The sequence below is a fragment of the Pteropus alecto genome, unplaced genomic scaffold (genome assembly GCF_000325575.1).
Source record: "Pteropus alecto unplaced genomic scaffold, ASM32557v1 scaffold22, whole genome shotgun sequence".
Classification (NCBI taxonomy): Eukaryota; Metazoa; Chordata; class Mammalia; order Chiroptera; family Pteropodidae; genus Pteropus; species Pteropus alecto.
In genome coordinates this window covers 8910448-8926705 of record NW_006434839.1, presented here as the reverse complement: position 1 = coordinate 8926705, position 16258 = coordinate 8910448, and the positions used below count along the sequence as shown (strand labels likewise).

At 36.9% G+C, this 16258-nt stretch overlaps 1 protein-coding gene across 1 annotated transcript in view; it reads right to left on the bottom strand.

Moving 5' to 3' along the window:
* COPG2 (coatomer protein complex subunit gamma 2) overlaps positions 1-16258 on the bottom strand; it is a 109417-nt gene that overhangs the window by 70181 nt on the left and 22978 nt on the right. The window contains exons 5-8 of the mRNA XM_006910512.2: positions 11289-11364; positions 9373-9465; positions 8308-8394; positions 7069-7226 (exon numbers count right to left, since the gene is read on the bottom strand). Coding sequence (XP_006910574.1) covers positions 7069-7226; positions 8308-8394; positions 9373-9465; positions 11289-11364 — 414 coding nt within the window. The remainder of the gene's footprint in view (positions 1-7068; positions 7227-8307; positions 8395-9372; positions 9466-11288; positions 11365-16258) is intronic.

Below are 16258 nucleotides of genomic sequence, written 5' to 3'. Positions count from 1 at the left end.
GGGGAGTGGCTGGTACTTCCATGAAGGTTGACATGGAGATTCCTGCTACGAGCATGTCATGTCATACAGCTGCAAGGTTTGGATCCTAGTCCTTGATTACACCAGAGAAGGGCTGCTATACCCTCGAAATCAGCATGTAACACAGCTGAGAGAAATGTGAAGTAAAACTATGGACCAAATTTCTTTACTTTCATATAATTTTTAGAAGTTTCTTTTTATCATCCTGGATGTTAAAAAATTTACGCTTTGCAGTAATCCGTTATGCAAAAATAGATAACTAAATCATAAGTGAATTATCGCAAACTTACATGTGCAAATCAAAAGTGAATTATTAAAAACCTACCATGATAAAGAAAATGAATCTATCAAACATTCCAGAAGCTCTGATACGCCACATTCCAAGCACAACTGTGATGCTGCCCTAAAGGTAAGTATTATTTAACTTTTAATATTATAGATAAGTTGTGCCTGTTAAGTCTGAAATAAAAAGAACTATACAAAATGTATTGTTTGTGACTTCTTAGTAAGATTTATCTCTGTGGTTGCATTTAAAAGTAATTTGCTCATTTCCATTGTTGTCTACTATTGACTGTATGAATATACTACAATTTATTTTTTGATTCTGGCATTGATGGACATTTGGATTACTTCTATTTCAGGGCTATTATGAATAATAGTACTAAAGGTATCCTGGTATCCTTGTCTGTCTTTTGACACACAAATGTATGCATTTCTGTTTAGTATTTAAAAAATGCCAATTGAGATTTTGAATGGTGTGTGTGGGGGGGTGTGGTTCATTGAATCCACATATCAAAATAAGATGTCACATCTTTACAGTACTGAATATTCTAAAAACATGATACATTCCTCCATGTATTCAGGTTACACTTTAAATAACATTTTATAATTTTCTGTGTAGAAATATACACAATTTTTGTTAGATTTATTCCTAAGGATTTGATTTTAATACAAATGGTACCATCTTTTCGGAATTTTACCTTAATTGCTGGAATATAATATAATTGATTTTGAATATTGTCCTACCCAATAACCTTAGTAAAGTCTGATATCAATTTCTAATAGATAATATAAGGATTACTTTGCATTTTCTCTGAGCACAATCATGTCTGCAAAGACAGTTTTATGTCTTCTTTCAAATCTTCAGATATTTTCTTTTTCTTGACTTATTGCACCAAGTAGGACTTCCAGTAAAATGCTACTTAAAAAATAGGATTAGCAAGCATCCCTGTCCCATTCGCGACTCAAGGGGAAAGCCTTTAACATTTTAATAGTACACCAATAAGTACAAAGATTACTAGAGATTTGTTGGTACCGTTATCGGAATAATGATGTTCCCTTTCCCTTCCATTCTCTCTTTGAAAAGAAATTTTTAATCACAAATTGCCATTAAATTTTCTCAACTGCTTTTTTTGTATCCATTAAGATGTTAAGATTTTTCTCTTTTACTCTTTAAAGGAGGAATATTCTGTTGATCTTTGACTGTTAGATCAACCGTGCACCGCCAGAATGCATACTGAGAAATATGTATTATTTCTTCATACATCTTTTTTTGTTCCATTCTCTCACATCTTTCTCTAGAATCCCAATTACATATTAAGTGGCAGGCCACTTGATATCGCAGTTCTCTGAAGCTGTTAATTTTTAATCCGTTTTTCTGTTCTTCAAATTAGTTACATCCTGTTGCTCTATCTTCAAATTTACTAACTTTTATTCTTTGGTTACCTATCTCTGACCTGGTGTTAAGTCCATCTGGCAAATTATCCATTTTAGTTATTGTACTTGTAGCAGATGGAATGGTCCCCCAAAGATGCCCACGCCTTCCTCCATGGAAACTGAAAATGTTAACCTTACTGGCACAGACCAACCCCTGACAGCCAGCAAGTAGACAGGGACCTACAGTCTATGACCACAAAGAAATAAATCTGGCCAACATCTTAAATGAGATTTGAAGTGGATTCTTCTCCTAAGCCTCTGGTAAATGACAGCACCCCACCAACATCTCGACTTTAGCGCACGAGACCTATGTCTAACCTACAGAACTGTGAGATCATAAGTGGATGTTATGACAGGCCATTTATGGTAATTTGTTATGGCAGCAATAAAAAAAAAAAACAACAACAATACAGATTTGGGTACCTGGAAATGAGGTGCTGCTGTATTAAGCACCTAAAATCGTGGAACTGCCTTTGGAATCAGGCAGTGGGTGGAAGCTAGAAGAATTTTGGGGCACATGACAAAGAAAGTCTAAACTGCTTTGAACACAGTTTCCAGAAATCTGGTCTTTAAGGACACTGCCAGTGAGGGCTCACAGACTTAGAAATCCAGTCTTGGAGAAGTCTTTGGTGAGGGCTCAGAAGGAAGTGAGGAGCATGTTACTGTAAAGAGTGGGGTGGATCCTTGTTATATACTGGCAGAGAGCTTAGTGACATCGTGTCCTGCAGTTTTATGTGGGAAGCAGAACTTATAAACAATGAACTTAGCTATTGACTTGAGGAAATTTCCAAGAAAAGTGTTGAAGGTGTGACCTGGTTTCATCTTGATGCTTATAGTAAAACGTGAGATGACAAATTTCGCCAATGGAAAGCAGCTTCGGCCAGAGCTCATGAGTTCCACAGTGCCTGAGATCTTCCCTTCCTGACAGGCTGCCCTACAGACTTTGGACTTGCTTTAGCAAGCCCCAAAACTGTATATGCCAATTCCTTGTAATAAATCTTACATATTCATCCCCTTTGGATTCCGCTTCTTTATTGAATTCTGATTGGTAGAGGACTTTTAAGCTCTAGAATTTCTTTTGAGCTCCTTTTTATAGTTTCCATTTCCCCTGTTCATTGTAACTATTTCCCATTAAAGTCTCTAACAAATTTGTAATAGATGCTTTTAAGTTTTAACTCCAATATCTGGGTCATGTCAGGGTCGGTTTCTATTGAATGCTTTTTCTCTTAACTATTGGTCACATTTTCCAAATTCTTTGCACTTCTAGCAATTTTTTACTGTATACAGACATGTATCACTTAATGACGTGAATACGTTCTGAGAAATGGGTCATTATGTGATTTTGTCATTGTGCAAACATAAACTTGCAGAAAACTAGATGGCAATAGTATTCTACACACCTAGGCTATCTGGTATAGCCTATTTCTCCTAGGCTACAAACCCGTACAGCATGTTACAATTGCCTACTGTGTTCGTTAAAGTAACAATGTTAAATGTGCATCTAAATATACCTATAGAAAAGTACACCTATATAGAGCACTCACTGTGAATGGAGCTTGCAGGACTGGAAGTTGCTCTGGGTGAGTCAGTGAATGAATGTGAAGGCCTAGGACATTACACTGACTTTATAAACACTGCATGTAAGCTGCACTAAAATTTAAAAATTTTTTCTTTCTTCAATAATTAACCTCAGCTTATTGTACTTGTAGCAGACAGAATGGTCCCCCCAAAATGCCCACGCCTTCCTCCATGGAAACTGAATATGTTTATAAAGTGAAAAAGTTATCACTTTATAAACTTTTTAAACTTTCAATTGTTTTGTAATAACACTTAGCTTAAAACACAAGTACACTGTGTTTTGATCTAAAATACTTTATATCCTGGTTCTGTAAGTTTTCTACTTTTACATTTATTTTTTTAATTTCTAATCCTTTTTGTTAAAAACTAAGATACAGGCACACATTAGCCTGGGCCCACAGAGTCGGGATCATCAGTATCACACTTCCACCTCCACGTCGTGTCCCACTGGAGGGTCTTCAGGGACAGTAACAGGCATGGAGCTGTCCTCTCTTATGACAACAATGCCTTTTTCTAGAACACCTCCTGAATGGCCTGCCTGAGGTCCTTCTTGAGGAGGTGTCATTCTTTTCAGAAATATGTCCATGGTGGTTTGCTTGGTTTCTTTTTTTTTCCATCATAAATTTGCTCATAACCAGATAATGGATCATGAACATTCCTCTCTTAACAAAAACCTTTTAATGTTGGGGTCATGTTTTCAAACTTTAAGGAGTTTGCTGAGGTCTACAAAAGCTTCTGCTAAACCTTCACTGTGAATTTTCTTAGGCGTTCTTTTTCTTCTGCAGTTTTTCTAGACTCTTCTTTATGCGTTCCTATTCCAGTTCCAACAACTCCCCTTTAGTCAGTTTCTCAAGAACCACCTCTAGTTCCCCAGTGTTACCCTCATCCACATCCAGGTTAAAGACACTGCCATCTCAACCACAGTCTTGATTTTTGCGACCTCCTCATCCTTGACAAATCATGGACGAACCTACTCAGTGTCTTCTACCAGCTGACCGGATGCCGTTCATACACTCCTTGGTGACTTCGCACCAAACCCGAGCAAGGTTCTTGAAGCAGTCACAGATGCTGCAATCCTTTCAGCACTGCATGTGCGTCTTCCTCAGCTGCAGCAATAGCCTGGGCAAACGTCCTCAGGCAGTAGGTTTTAAAAGCTGCTATAACCCTTGATCCATTGATAGATCAAAGAGATGGTGTTTGGAGGGAGAAACACCACTTTAATATCGCGATGGAAATCACTAATAAAAGAAGGATGTCCAAGAGCATTTTCAGCAATAAGCAAAATCTTGAAAATTATGTTATTCTCCAAAGAGTCCTTCTCCAGTTCGCTGGCATAGTTCAGGAGGGCATCTTGTCAGAGGAGCTGTGTCATCCGTGACTCTTACTGCTCCTGTAGTACACTGGCAGCATGTGCTTGCTGATATGCTTGAAGGCCCTGCAGTTCTCACTGTGCCAGATCACAAAGGGTTTCAATTTGTAGCTTGCAATACTGCCCCCAAGCAAGACTGTTACCCTGTCCTTAAAAGCCTTGAAATCTGGCGTGGACTTGGCCTCATTACGGATGAAAGTCATTTTAGGCATCTGTTTCCAGAATAGGAAGTTTCATGTGCATTGAATAGTTGCTCTGGCAAGTAATCTTCAACAATCAGTTTATCTAGAGTTTCCAAAACTTTTTCAGCTGCCCTCACATCAGCACTCTCAGCCTCACCACTCACTTCCACATTATGTAATGAGCAACAATTCTTGAATTGTTTAAACCATTCGGAGCTAGCAGTAAATTCATCATGGTAGTCAGCTTTGGCCGTGATTATCACCGTGCTGAGAGGAACATGATTCCATGTCTGGTCTTTAATCCAGGTCATTAGAAGTTTCCCCATGTCCGATGTAGACCCTTCTTAAATTTTTAAGTCTTGTTGCCTTCATTGAAGCAGATCCCTTACCAGCTTCCATCACTTTGTTCTTGTTCTTCAAGACTGTAACTCTAGCGCAATGGCACATGCCCGACTGGCAAGCAATAACCATCACTGATTTTTCACCTTCATAGTCCTTAATCACTTTCAATTTCATTTCCAGGTCAACCACTCAATGTGGCCTCTTACTGGCATCATTAGCAGTGGGTTTTGTATGCTCAGGTACGATGATGAACAAAACATGAGATTAAGTCAAGCACAAGAGAAAACGATGCACTTGAGAGATGTGGTAAACACAATATATAGGAGGCTGCTGCCTACGTAACACCTAGGTAACACCACATACTGTTGTACAGTAAACTATTTTTTTATAACTAGAAAGAGTACACTCTAAAATAACTATAAAAAGTAAAGTAAATACATAAAGCAGTAGCGTAGTCATTTACTATCAAGTATTATACGTAATTGCATGTGCTATACTTTCATACAATTGGCAGAGTAGTCAGTTTGTTTACACCAGCATCATCACAAACATGTAAATAATGTGTTGTGCCACTACTTTATAATGGCTACAACATCATGACAGCTACAATGTCACTAGGCAATAGAAATTTTTCTTATGGGACCACCTTCTTCTATGTGGTCTGTCATTGACTAAAACATCATTATATGGAGCATGACTACGGACATTGTGAACGGTATGCTGCAAAGACACTAGCATTTATGATGTTAACCTGGCTGGGATCAAACTCCAAACTATCCCCTCCATTATGAGTTGCAGCCAAATTCTCCACATGGTTCTTTCAGCTCAAAGCTACTATAGGTTCCCTAGTGTACACACACAGTTTGGTGGTTGGCCAAGGACTTTTGTAGAGTTTAAAATTTATTTTGAGGCTCATCTCATTTGTGGCTCCCTCTTTTCCAGGATTTCCACTGTAAGTTTTCATCACTCTTCCAGTCTCAAACTGTGTTCTAACCCCTCTGTCCAGTAAATGCTATGGCCTTCTGTGATTCCCACATCCAGGATTTGTGAACTGCCTTCAAGAGACTAGCCAGAAAGATACAAACCTCACCCAGTAAAGCTTACGTCTTTCAGGCAGCAACTTCCCTCCAGACTGCATGTGTTTTTCACCACTCACCAATACTTTTAAATAGCTGTGGGTTTTCTTGTTTGGGGAAGGTATAGTTCTGTACTAACGATATAACCATTATTTGCAGGAAGGCTAATATGACCAAGCTACTCCACCATTACTGGAAGCAGAAAGCTTAACTGAGTATTTTTGAGTATTCCATTTTATCTTCTCTGTTGACATTTACATTATATCTTTTAGGACTTTTTATTGGTTACTCAATAGGGTGTAGTATTCATCCTTATATTACCACAGTCTACCATCAAATGATGTAACACTACTTCATGAATAATATAAGGACCTTACGAATGTGTAGTTCTATTTTTCTCCCTCATGCCCTTTAAATAAATAAGTCACTAAATGCACTACTTCAACATTATTTCATAAATGTAAAAGGGATAAACAAGATATCGTTATGTCGCTTCCAGCTTTCACATTTAATTACTGCATACCCTAAGATTTATAACTATTTTTGGTTCAATATCAGTTTATTACTGTATTATTAGCAATCATAATCTGTTAAACATGTATATCAGTGCATACATTAAGGTAAAAAAAAGTAGTTGGAATCCCATCTTTTAAAAAATTTGGAAACCATCAGATCCATCTATAAAGTCAGCACTGCCCGAAAAATATTCATAAAGGAAATAAATTATGAGGTATATTAACCAACAAACAGAAAATTACTAGGTTTAGATAAAGATGAAGACACTTACCCCTCTTCATTTTCTTTTAGTAAGCGACTGGCAATTCGGATCAGCATGCAGTAAGCAAATTGTGATTTGAGACCACATTTAGTAAATTTATTCAACATCTTCGAAACAGCAAGGCGATCATTCTTTTTAAGGTGATACAAGACTCCCAATGCATGGTACTAAAGAACAAGAAAAAGAATGTAATATGCAGAAATCTGAGTAGGAAGAGGACAAAACTTATATGAAAACAGAATCATTTGGAACTAGATTTTTAATAAAAAGATAGCCAAATCGAATGCATACAAACAGAATATCTTTTTCATACTGAATCAAACACAGGCAAGGCCGAAAGGATAAGAGCTTCTAATTTACCACCGAGAAGTTGTAAATTCAGAGTGGACAAATACTAAGGAGGTGACATACAATCTGAAGGTGGCTTTATCAGGTTCAGTACTGCCCCCACGTCCTTAGTAAAAAGGCTCCCAGGTCCAAGGCTTTACCAGTGTTGCAGATCTTTAAGTGGCTTTAAATTATCTGTGACCATGTTAGTAGCTAAAGGATTCATCTCCTAAATTAGGCTTAAGGAGTGTACGTATTATCATGGCACTCTGTGTAAAAGCATAATGATCAGAGTTAGGAGAGCAAGAGCGTTTCCCAAGGGAAAAATTACTCCTCTATTGCCTCATAACTGAAAATGCTAACACGAGAAGTTATAAACACCGAACAGGGATAAGTAAGTGCCCTCTCAAATATAAATGAAGCATGTTACATAAAATTGCCAGTTAAGAATTTAATCTTGTTCCTTTTAATTAGGAATAGCCTAATGAATATCAAAAGTTCTTTCCAACAAAGTGGTTTTAAAGTTTGACAAAGTAAAAATTACTGGTTTTATAATGTCTACTATAATCAAGGCCTGAAAAGTTTCGAATTTAACATCCTTATGCACAACTTATTTTACAAAGAAAAGACTGAAATGCACTTGAAAGACCTTTCAAATGAGCATCTCAACTACAACTGAATATAAGATTCTTCCTCCAACATTCTAACAGCTTCTACTGAACATTAGCAAGGCCTGTGTCAGTAATCATAATTAATGGGATATCTACTTGAGAATATGCACTAATAGGTGGCTTAATTTTAAGCTGCTTAATATTAGCCTTTAGCTAATATTCATCTGGGGAATCAATAAATTATCCCTAAAATGTAGGGTTAAAGATTGCTGATCTCCAGACATAAGCTAATGTGATTCAATGACCATACCTGGACCATAATATTATCACTTGAAGCAGCTTCTTGGGCTTCATTGACCCAGCGCTTAACCACATCATAGCTTATCTTCATCATGTGCTAAATATAGGAAAACAAAATGAGACTAGAAAATACATGGTCACTGGAAAGTTAGAAATGTGAGTTTTCTTTTCCAAAAGAGACAACTTTGTAGTTTTATAAGTCTATTTCAAGTCTTTACTCCAGAGGCAACAAATAAACCAGAAATACTTTCTCCATGATCCTTTTGCAAAGGTGAGTACGGTATATGTTTGTGGGCTGAGAGGTATGTAAAAGGAAGTAATGAGAGGGGAGGGACAGAAGGGTATGGATAGTTAATAGAATGGTACTTAAGTAATGTTAACATTATAGGTTTTACTTCCAGGAAACTCACTTAGCAATAAAATCATAGTACTAATACATCCCCTGCCATTAAACTTGACCAATTACATTCCAGAACCAGAAACTCTTGTGATTCAGATGAATGAATCCATTCACACATTAGTAACCAATTTTAATCAAATGCAATGTGATGGGTTATAATGAATAAATTTTGTTTTGATAAAAAGAGAGAGAGAGAGGGAGGGAGGGAGGGAAGGGGTATTACTAAAACAAGACCACTTCCTGGGAGGAAATTCAGAAGTGGAACAGGATTGAAGGACTCTGAAGACACAGGGCACCAAGGAAAGCAGAGGACAAAGAGGCAAGAGGTAGAAGTGTGGGTCATAAAGGAAGATTTTGCAAAAAGAAATCCACCCTGAGTTTCTTCCCAGTCTCCCACCAAGCCCTTACATGCCATCTTCATTATGTGTACAATATAACTTTTTGATTATCAAAACCTTTCCAACATGTGAAAATTTCATGTATTTAACTGCCCATTTTAATTGCTCAATGCTCCCCTGGCAGATAAAACACTCTTGGATGAAGTAATAGAGATGTACACATTTTTTTTTTTTAATGTTTCATTTGTGAAAGAATCATAGAGATACTTTGCTTTTCAACTAGAAATTGTAGCATGCATAAAAACCGGGCAGCCACTGCACCATACTGTTCACTTACTAAGGCAGATACCAGTGCTGAGCTGGATACACTGGAGACTCTATCCACAATGGCCTGCTTCATGTATCGTTCAATGGCCTGCAACATTGTTCCCTAATAACATTCATAGAGAAAAAGTTAATGAAGCAAAATATTTTCATGCAAAATTACTACCTCAAAATAATTTACAAAAACCAGTCACATATTTGTTTCTATGCAAATATTTAGAATGCATTATAAGGATTATCATATAACAATTGTATACCAGGAGGCAGAACCCAGACAACCTAGTGGAAGCTTCAAGGAGGAACATTTGGGGGCATAATTAAGGAAGAATAACTGTTCAACACTGAAATAAACTATCTCGAAGTAGAGAGTTCCCGTTTGAGGAAATATATAAATAGGGCTCAACCTATCAAGGATGTTATACATTTCTAGATGGAGATGAAAGCTGCTTTTGAAGTCCTGAAGATATCTGTGTGTGAAGGGGATATATTTTATATGGACTTATAAGTCAAACGTAATCCCTGATTATTTCAGATACATAAGAAATTCAATGTTTAATATACTATAGTGAATCCTCAATATGAAATCCTCTGAAAATAAAGCTCTTGTTAAATTTAGCTGAAAGAAAGCTTAGCACTGGGAAGATGCTAGCTGATGAAGATGGGTAAACAGACTGAGATCAATATGCAGATAAAGAGAGTCTTATTGCTAGCATTGGCATCATTAAGTCTTATGCCACTAATTTAATATTCAGGACAAAAATAACCACGACAAAACAGGTGAGCAGCAAAAAGTATTAAGCCATTTTTATTAATCTTTCGAGGATCCGGATTTACTATTTGATCCTGCTCAACCTTTAAAACTTAAGATTGCAGTCATATACATAAAATATATCCAAGCATGAGTATAGATGGAATATTATTCAATTTACTTGGCGATGTCCAGCCTGCCCTCCATTTTAACCTTTCCTACTCAGAGTTCTCAGAAAGTGATTGTCTAACAAACTATGCCACCTCAACTCTCTAGAGGTGACAGTCTGAGTCAAGGTTAAACATCTGACTCAGACCCAGGTGTATACAAGCCACTGAGCTGGCTGATGGCTAACCAGATTCTCTCAAATATTCGAATGAGGAGGTTTGAGCCTGGTAAATGATGGACTAGAATAGTAAACATCTGAAAAATCTTGTTGCTCAGTTACTGAGAACTGCTCTGTTTCCTGCTTTGGCATCTGGTTGTAAGCTTTACCTCAAATTCTGAGAGATCCATATCCTGTAATAAAGTGTTTTTTAAGCTAAATTCAAATGGGTTTTTGTTTTCTGCAAACAATGTGCCCTGACTATAACAAAAGACTATGAGGGCAAATAGAGAGATAAAATAAACTAATCTAAATAAACAAAAAGAAAAACAAAATCTGAAAGAAGCCTTTTGGGGGGTCATGTTTCTATTACACAGGCATAGCTCATAGATATGGCACGTTCAGTTCTCAACCACGAAATAAAGTTTATTTATTTATTTATTGTAAAATAAATTTCACAATAAAGGGAGTCACAAATTTGGGGAGTTTCCCAGTGCACATAAAAGTCATGTTTATACTATACTGTAGTCTATTAAGCATGCAATAGCATATCTTAAAAAAATACATACCTTAACTAAAAAATACTTTATTGCTAAAAAATGCAAACCATCTGAGCCTTCAGCAAGTCGTAATCTTTTTGCTGGTGGAGGGTCTTACCTTCCATTTGTAAAAACAAAAACAAAAACAAAAACAAAAAACAGTATCTGTGAAGCGTAATAAAGCAAAGTGCAATAAAACGGTGTATGCCTGTACTGAAGGTTCACAATGTCAGACTAGGGAATCCTACTAAATTTACACGGCCACGGCTGATACGCACGGTGTCTTTGACACATCAGGAAAACAAAGAGAAACTTACATCGGTGATTCTGCAGAGAGCCCTGATGGCCGGGCCTCGGTACACATCTTCCTTTCCTGTCATGTCCTTGGTCAGACTAAGAAAAATCAAGTTAGTTACATGGGATCATTTAAAGTCTCTTTTGTGGAGTCCATCCCTAGCTAATTCCCTTTGTACCCACAATTATCTTAACTCAGCTCCTGATTCAACAAATATTTACTGAGAGTCTTCTTTGGATAAGTATTAAAATTATTGGGTAAAAGACTGTTCTAAATCTTAATACAGCAGTGAGCAAAACAAAGTCTTTGCCTTCATGAAGCTTATATCCTAGTGGGAACAGAGAGATGATAATCGCATCAACAAAATAAATACATCATTTTAGATAGTGATAATTAGTATAAAAAACAGACAATGGTACAGAGAGTCCCAACCCGAAATCCCCCCAAATCCTAAAAGCCCATCTGACTACATATAACTTTAAAAGAAACTGACTAAAATGATGAACTCATACAGAATGCAAATATATATATATATGCCTTACTATTAAATTGTACACCTGAAATTTACTGGATTAACCAATGTCATCATAATAAAAATTTTAAAAAATAAAAATTTTTAAAAATAAATAATTTGGAAAAAAATTGTTTTAGAAAATAGAGCCTAAAAAAGTAAAAATGTACTCATAAATGAACATCATACCAAAAAACTAAAAATAAATAAATAAAATGAACTCATGAGGTCTCTCTCTCTCTCTCAGGCAAGGCATTCTAAAATGACAGTTGTTAATGGCTTCAGACCTTCCTGCTGTGTTTCAAAAACAGGCAGAGGAGTGTGGCTTGAGATACTAAATTCCATGTCCATACTTGAAAGAGGTTTTTAGCTTTTATATCATTCAACCATTTACCTTCCCTCCCTTGTCCTCATGCATTTATACTACCCCCCAAATAACTATCCATCTCCCCTCTCATTCAACTCCCCTCAAATAATGAAAACAGCCACAACTTCAACTCACTCCGTAGGACACCAAGAGGAGAAAGTTGTAAATAACTGTAGTCCTTCCATTTTTGCCTTTTTTCAATTATAAAAGTATTTCATTCATATAACAATACATTTTAAAAATATTCAGAAAGGTATAAAAGATCAAGTCTAAGTGTCCCCTCACCTGCCCTAGCCTGTGGAACCATTCAACTAGAGATAAGCCTTGTGAACAGCCATGTTTTCTTAAGGAAATTTTAAATATATAAATAAAACCACAGAGACTTATTAAAATGCATGCCAATAGATCTTCACTCTTCTGGCACCTTCTTTTTTTTACTTAATAACTTGAAAATCTTTCTATATTGGCAGATTTTTAAAAATTTACTATCTATATATTTTTAAATATACAAATATATCTATCGGCGGCAGCACATACACTGGCCATCGAGTCAATGCATACACTGCATTCTGGAGAATACTCCAACTCACAGGGTCCTCTCTCCAGCCCACTACCTCGACCGGGCAACCAGGAGGCAATCCTATCATTGCCTTGGGCTGCTGGCTCCTAGGTGAAGTGGAACAGAGTAAAACTACTGGATCGCCTAGTCATGAGCCACTGTCACACCACGTTTGCCATAAAATAGCAATGTTGTGTAGGATACCATGACAATAGATTAAGAAGAACTGTACCACAGCTTTGGAATACTGCAAACCCTACTCATCCCATATTTTAAAGAGTTTCTGCCATGTAATTTTTTTTTAATTATACAGTTAAATGTATCGATCTTTTGTTTCATTGCCTCTGGAATTTTAGTCAATTAACAAAGCTTTTCCTTACGCCAAGGTTAAAGAGGAATGGAATGCACTCCTGTTTTCTTCTAGTACTTGTCCGGTTTTATTTATTTTTTTTATTTATATTCTTTACCTATTTAGAGTTTACTCATGTGTGTAATATGAAATATGGATCTCATATTTCCATGAGTGGCTACTCAACTGTCCCAGCATCATATATTAAAAAATACGTTTACTCCAGTGATTAGAGATGCCACCTTTGTCATATAAATTTCCATGTGTATAATGGTCTAATTCTGTACTTTCCATTTGTATCAGAGTTCTGAAAAATGTAGGTCAGCATGGCCAAGGTGACACATTACAAAGTCGTCACACAGTTTTATTCCATAGGTCTACTCATTTATGTGCTAGTTTTAACTTTAACAAACTGTTTTAACTTCACAGGCCTTAAAATTTTACTGACTGGTAGAAGTAGTCCTCCCTTATGGTTTTCCTTTTTTAGTTATTTCCTGGCTATTCTTACATGTTTGTTTTTCCATGTGAACTTTATTAACAAATTTTCTAACTCCATAATAGAGCCGGTTGGTTTTTTTTTAACTGAGATTGCATCTTATTTCCAAATTAATTTAGTGAGGATTAAAATTTTCATGTTGAATTGACCTATTCAGAAACAGGATAGCTTTACATTTGTTCGAGTGTACTTTGAGTCTTTCAGGACTTAAGCTTTTTTTTACTTAAGTTTTGTGCTTTTCTTGTCAAAATTATTCCTAAGCATTTAATGTGTTGTTGTAATGGTTTTTTATGTATGTTGTTTGTTTATATAAAGGCTACTGATTTTTATATGTTAATTTTATATCCTATGGGAATATAGCAATGTCACTGGCGTCCCTGAAGAAGTGAAGGGATTGCTGTCAAAAAAAATTTTTTTTAAGAAATAATGGTTGAAAACTTCCAAATTTGTAGAAAGAAATAACTTTTCAGGTTCAAGAAGCTTAGTGAAATGTATACAAGACAAACTCAAAGGAATCTACATAAAACTGCTAAAAACTCAAAATAAAATTCTTGAAAGCAGTTCAAGAGAAAAATGACCATTACCTATAGGGGAACTTCAGTTCAAAATACTGTGGATTTCTCATTAGAAAACAGGACGTCAGAACAAAAGAAACTGACAATCCAGAATTCTATATCTACTAAAAATATCTTTGAGGAATAAAAGTGAAATAAAAACTTCCTCAGAGGAAGGTAAACTAAGTATTTCTCACCAGTAAATATTAGATATTAAATGAAATGTTTCTAAGGAAACATTATAAAGTGTGTCAGGCTGAAGGGAAATGATACTCTAGTGATCTCTAGAGAAACCGATCCAGTATCTTTACAAAACTGAAAGAAAACAAACATAACTGCCAATCCGGAATTCTATGTCCAGCAAAATAGCTTTCAAAAAGAGATGACTTTACTCTATTCTCTTTGTTCTCAGTTGGGATTATTTCTATTGAATTATATTCAAGCTCACTGACCCTTCCTCTAAGAAATCCATTCTGTTATTGAATGCCAATGAAATTCTTATTTTGCATATTGTACTTTGTCATTTCTAAAATTTTCATTTGGATCTTTAACATATAGTTCTGAGAATTTCTATTCATTTCAAGAGCATTCACCTTTAGGGAGCATGGCTGCATTAGCTGTTTCAAAATCTTTAATAATCCCAATATTTACATAATGGGGGGGCTGGCATCTATGGATTATCTTTTCTCTTGAGAATTGGTCAGTCTTTCCTAGTTGACTAATTTTGGATTGTATCTAGACATTTTTAATATTATGTCACGAGACTCTGCATCCTATTAAAAGCCCCCGAGAACAGTGACGTTTTCATTTTAGCAAACAATCAACCTCTCTGGCTCTGAAAGACTCCTTTTCCCAGTTCTTCTAGTCAGAAATATGGAACGTTTTCAGAGTTTTAACTCCTTGCGCAACCACACAATTCTGTTTAAGTGGGTCCTCAGGACAAAGAGGTAAGAGAAGACAGAAAAAATACACAGATTTTCCCCCTGCTCTTCACACCACAGGGGCCTCCTTTCTCAGGGACAGGTTTTATCCCAGAGTGTCAGGTGTCTTTAACACTGGCCATGCCATAGTAGAGTTTTCTACAACTGGGTCTGGCTTCACGGCAAGACTGGAAAGTAAACAGGAAAACTAAAACAAGGATTCTCCCCATGCTGCCCGGCCTGCAAGGGCCTTTAACCTGGTGCTCAGGCCAGAGAGATGGGCTTCCTCTGAGTCTTCGCTGGCCCTGCCCACTATAGTTTCCCTGTTCAGCCTGCCCTTGTATCACACCCGGGGTATAAAGAGGAAAAGTAACCATGAAGCTCACTCTTCGCATATTGGTTATTCATTAATTACTGTTTTCTCTCCCCAAACCTGCTATTACTGCATTCATTTTTCAGAAGCCTTAGATAGCTGCTTTTTGTACTTTTCTGTCCAGAGGATTTGTTGTAATCATTGGAGTTAGCCTGCAGTGGTCTTACTCCATCTTGACTACAATTAGAAGTCCCCTGGCTTTCCCTTTTATTTACTGTTACTCATCTCATTAGGCTGCGGAGAAGAAATTTTAAGACTTGGCATCATTTTCATCATCTTTCCTCAAAGCTCTTCCACAGTTTCATTTTAAAAGAGAACAGGCATTAATCTCGATAAACCAGGGCAGCCTGCTCGTCAGCTGGGCAGAGAGGAAAGGGAAGCAGGATGCAGACAGGTTTCTCAACACCCACTGAACCCACTGCGATGCTACTTTTACATATCAACTTGACTGGGCTAAGGAATGCCCAAAAAGCTGGCAAACATTTTGGGGGGTGTGTGCTCCTGAGGGTGATCCCAGAAGAGATTAGCTTTGAAGCTCGCCCTCACCGTGGCGGCTGGGCATCATCCAATCCACTGAGGGCCTGAACAGAACAAAAAGGCAGAGGAAGAGAGAATTTGCTCTCTGCTTGAGCTGGGACATCTCCCACCCTTGCACATCAGCACTCCTGGTTCTCAGGCCTTCAGATGTGGAAAGAAATTACCCCACTGGGTTTCCTAGGCCTCTAGCTCACAGATGGCAGATCACAACTGCGTGAGCCAACCCTCCATAATAAGTCTCTTTGCATACATCTATATCTATCTATATACATATAGATATCCTATTAGTTCTATTCTTTGGAAAAACCTAATATACACACATTTCT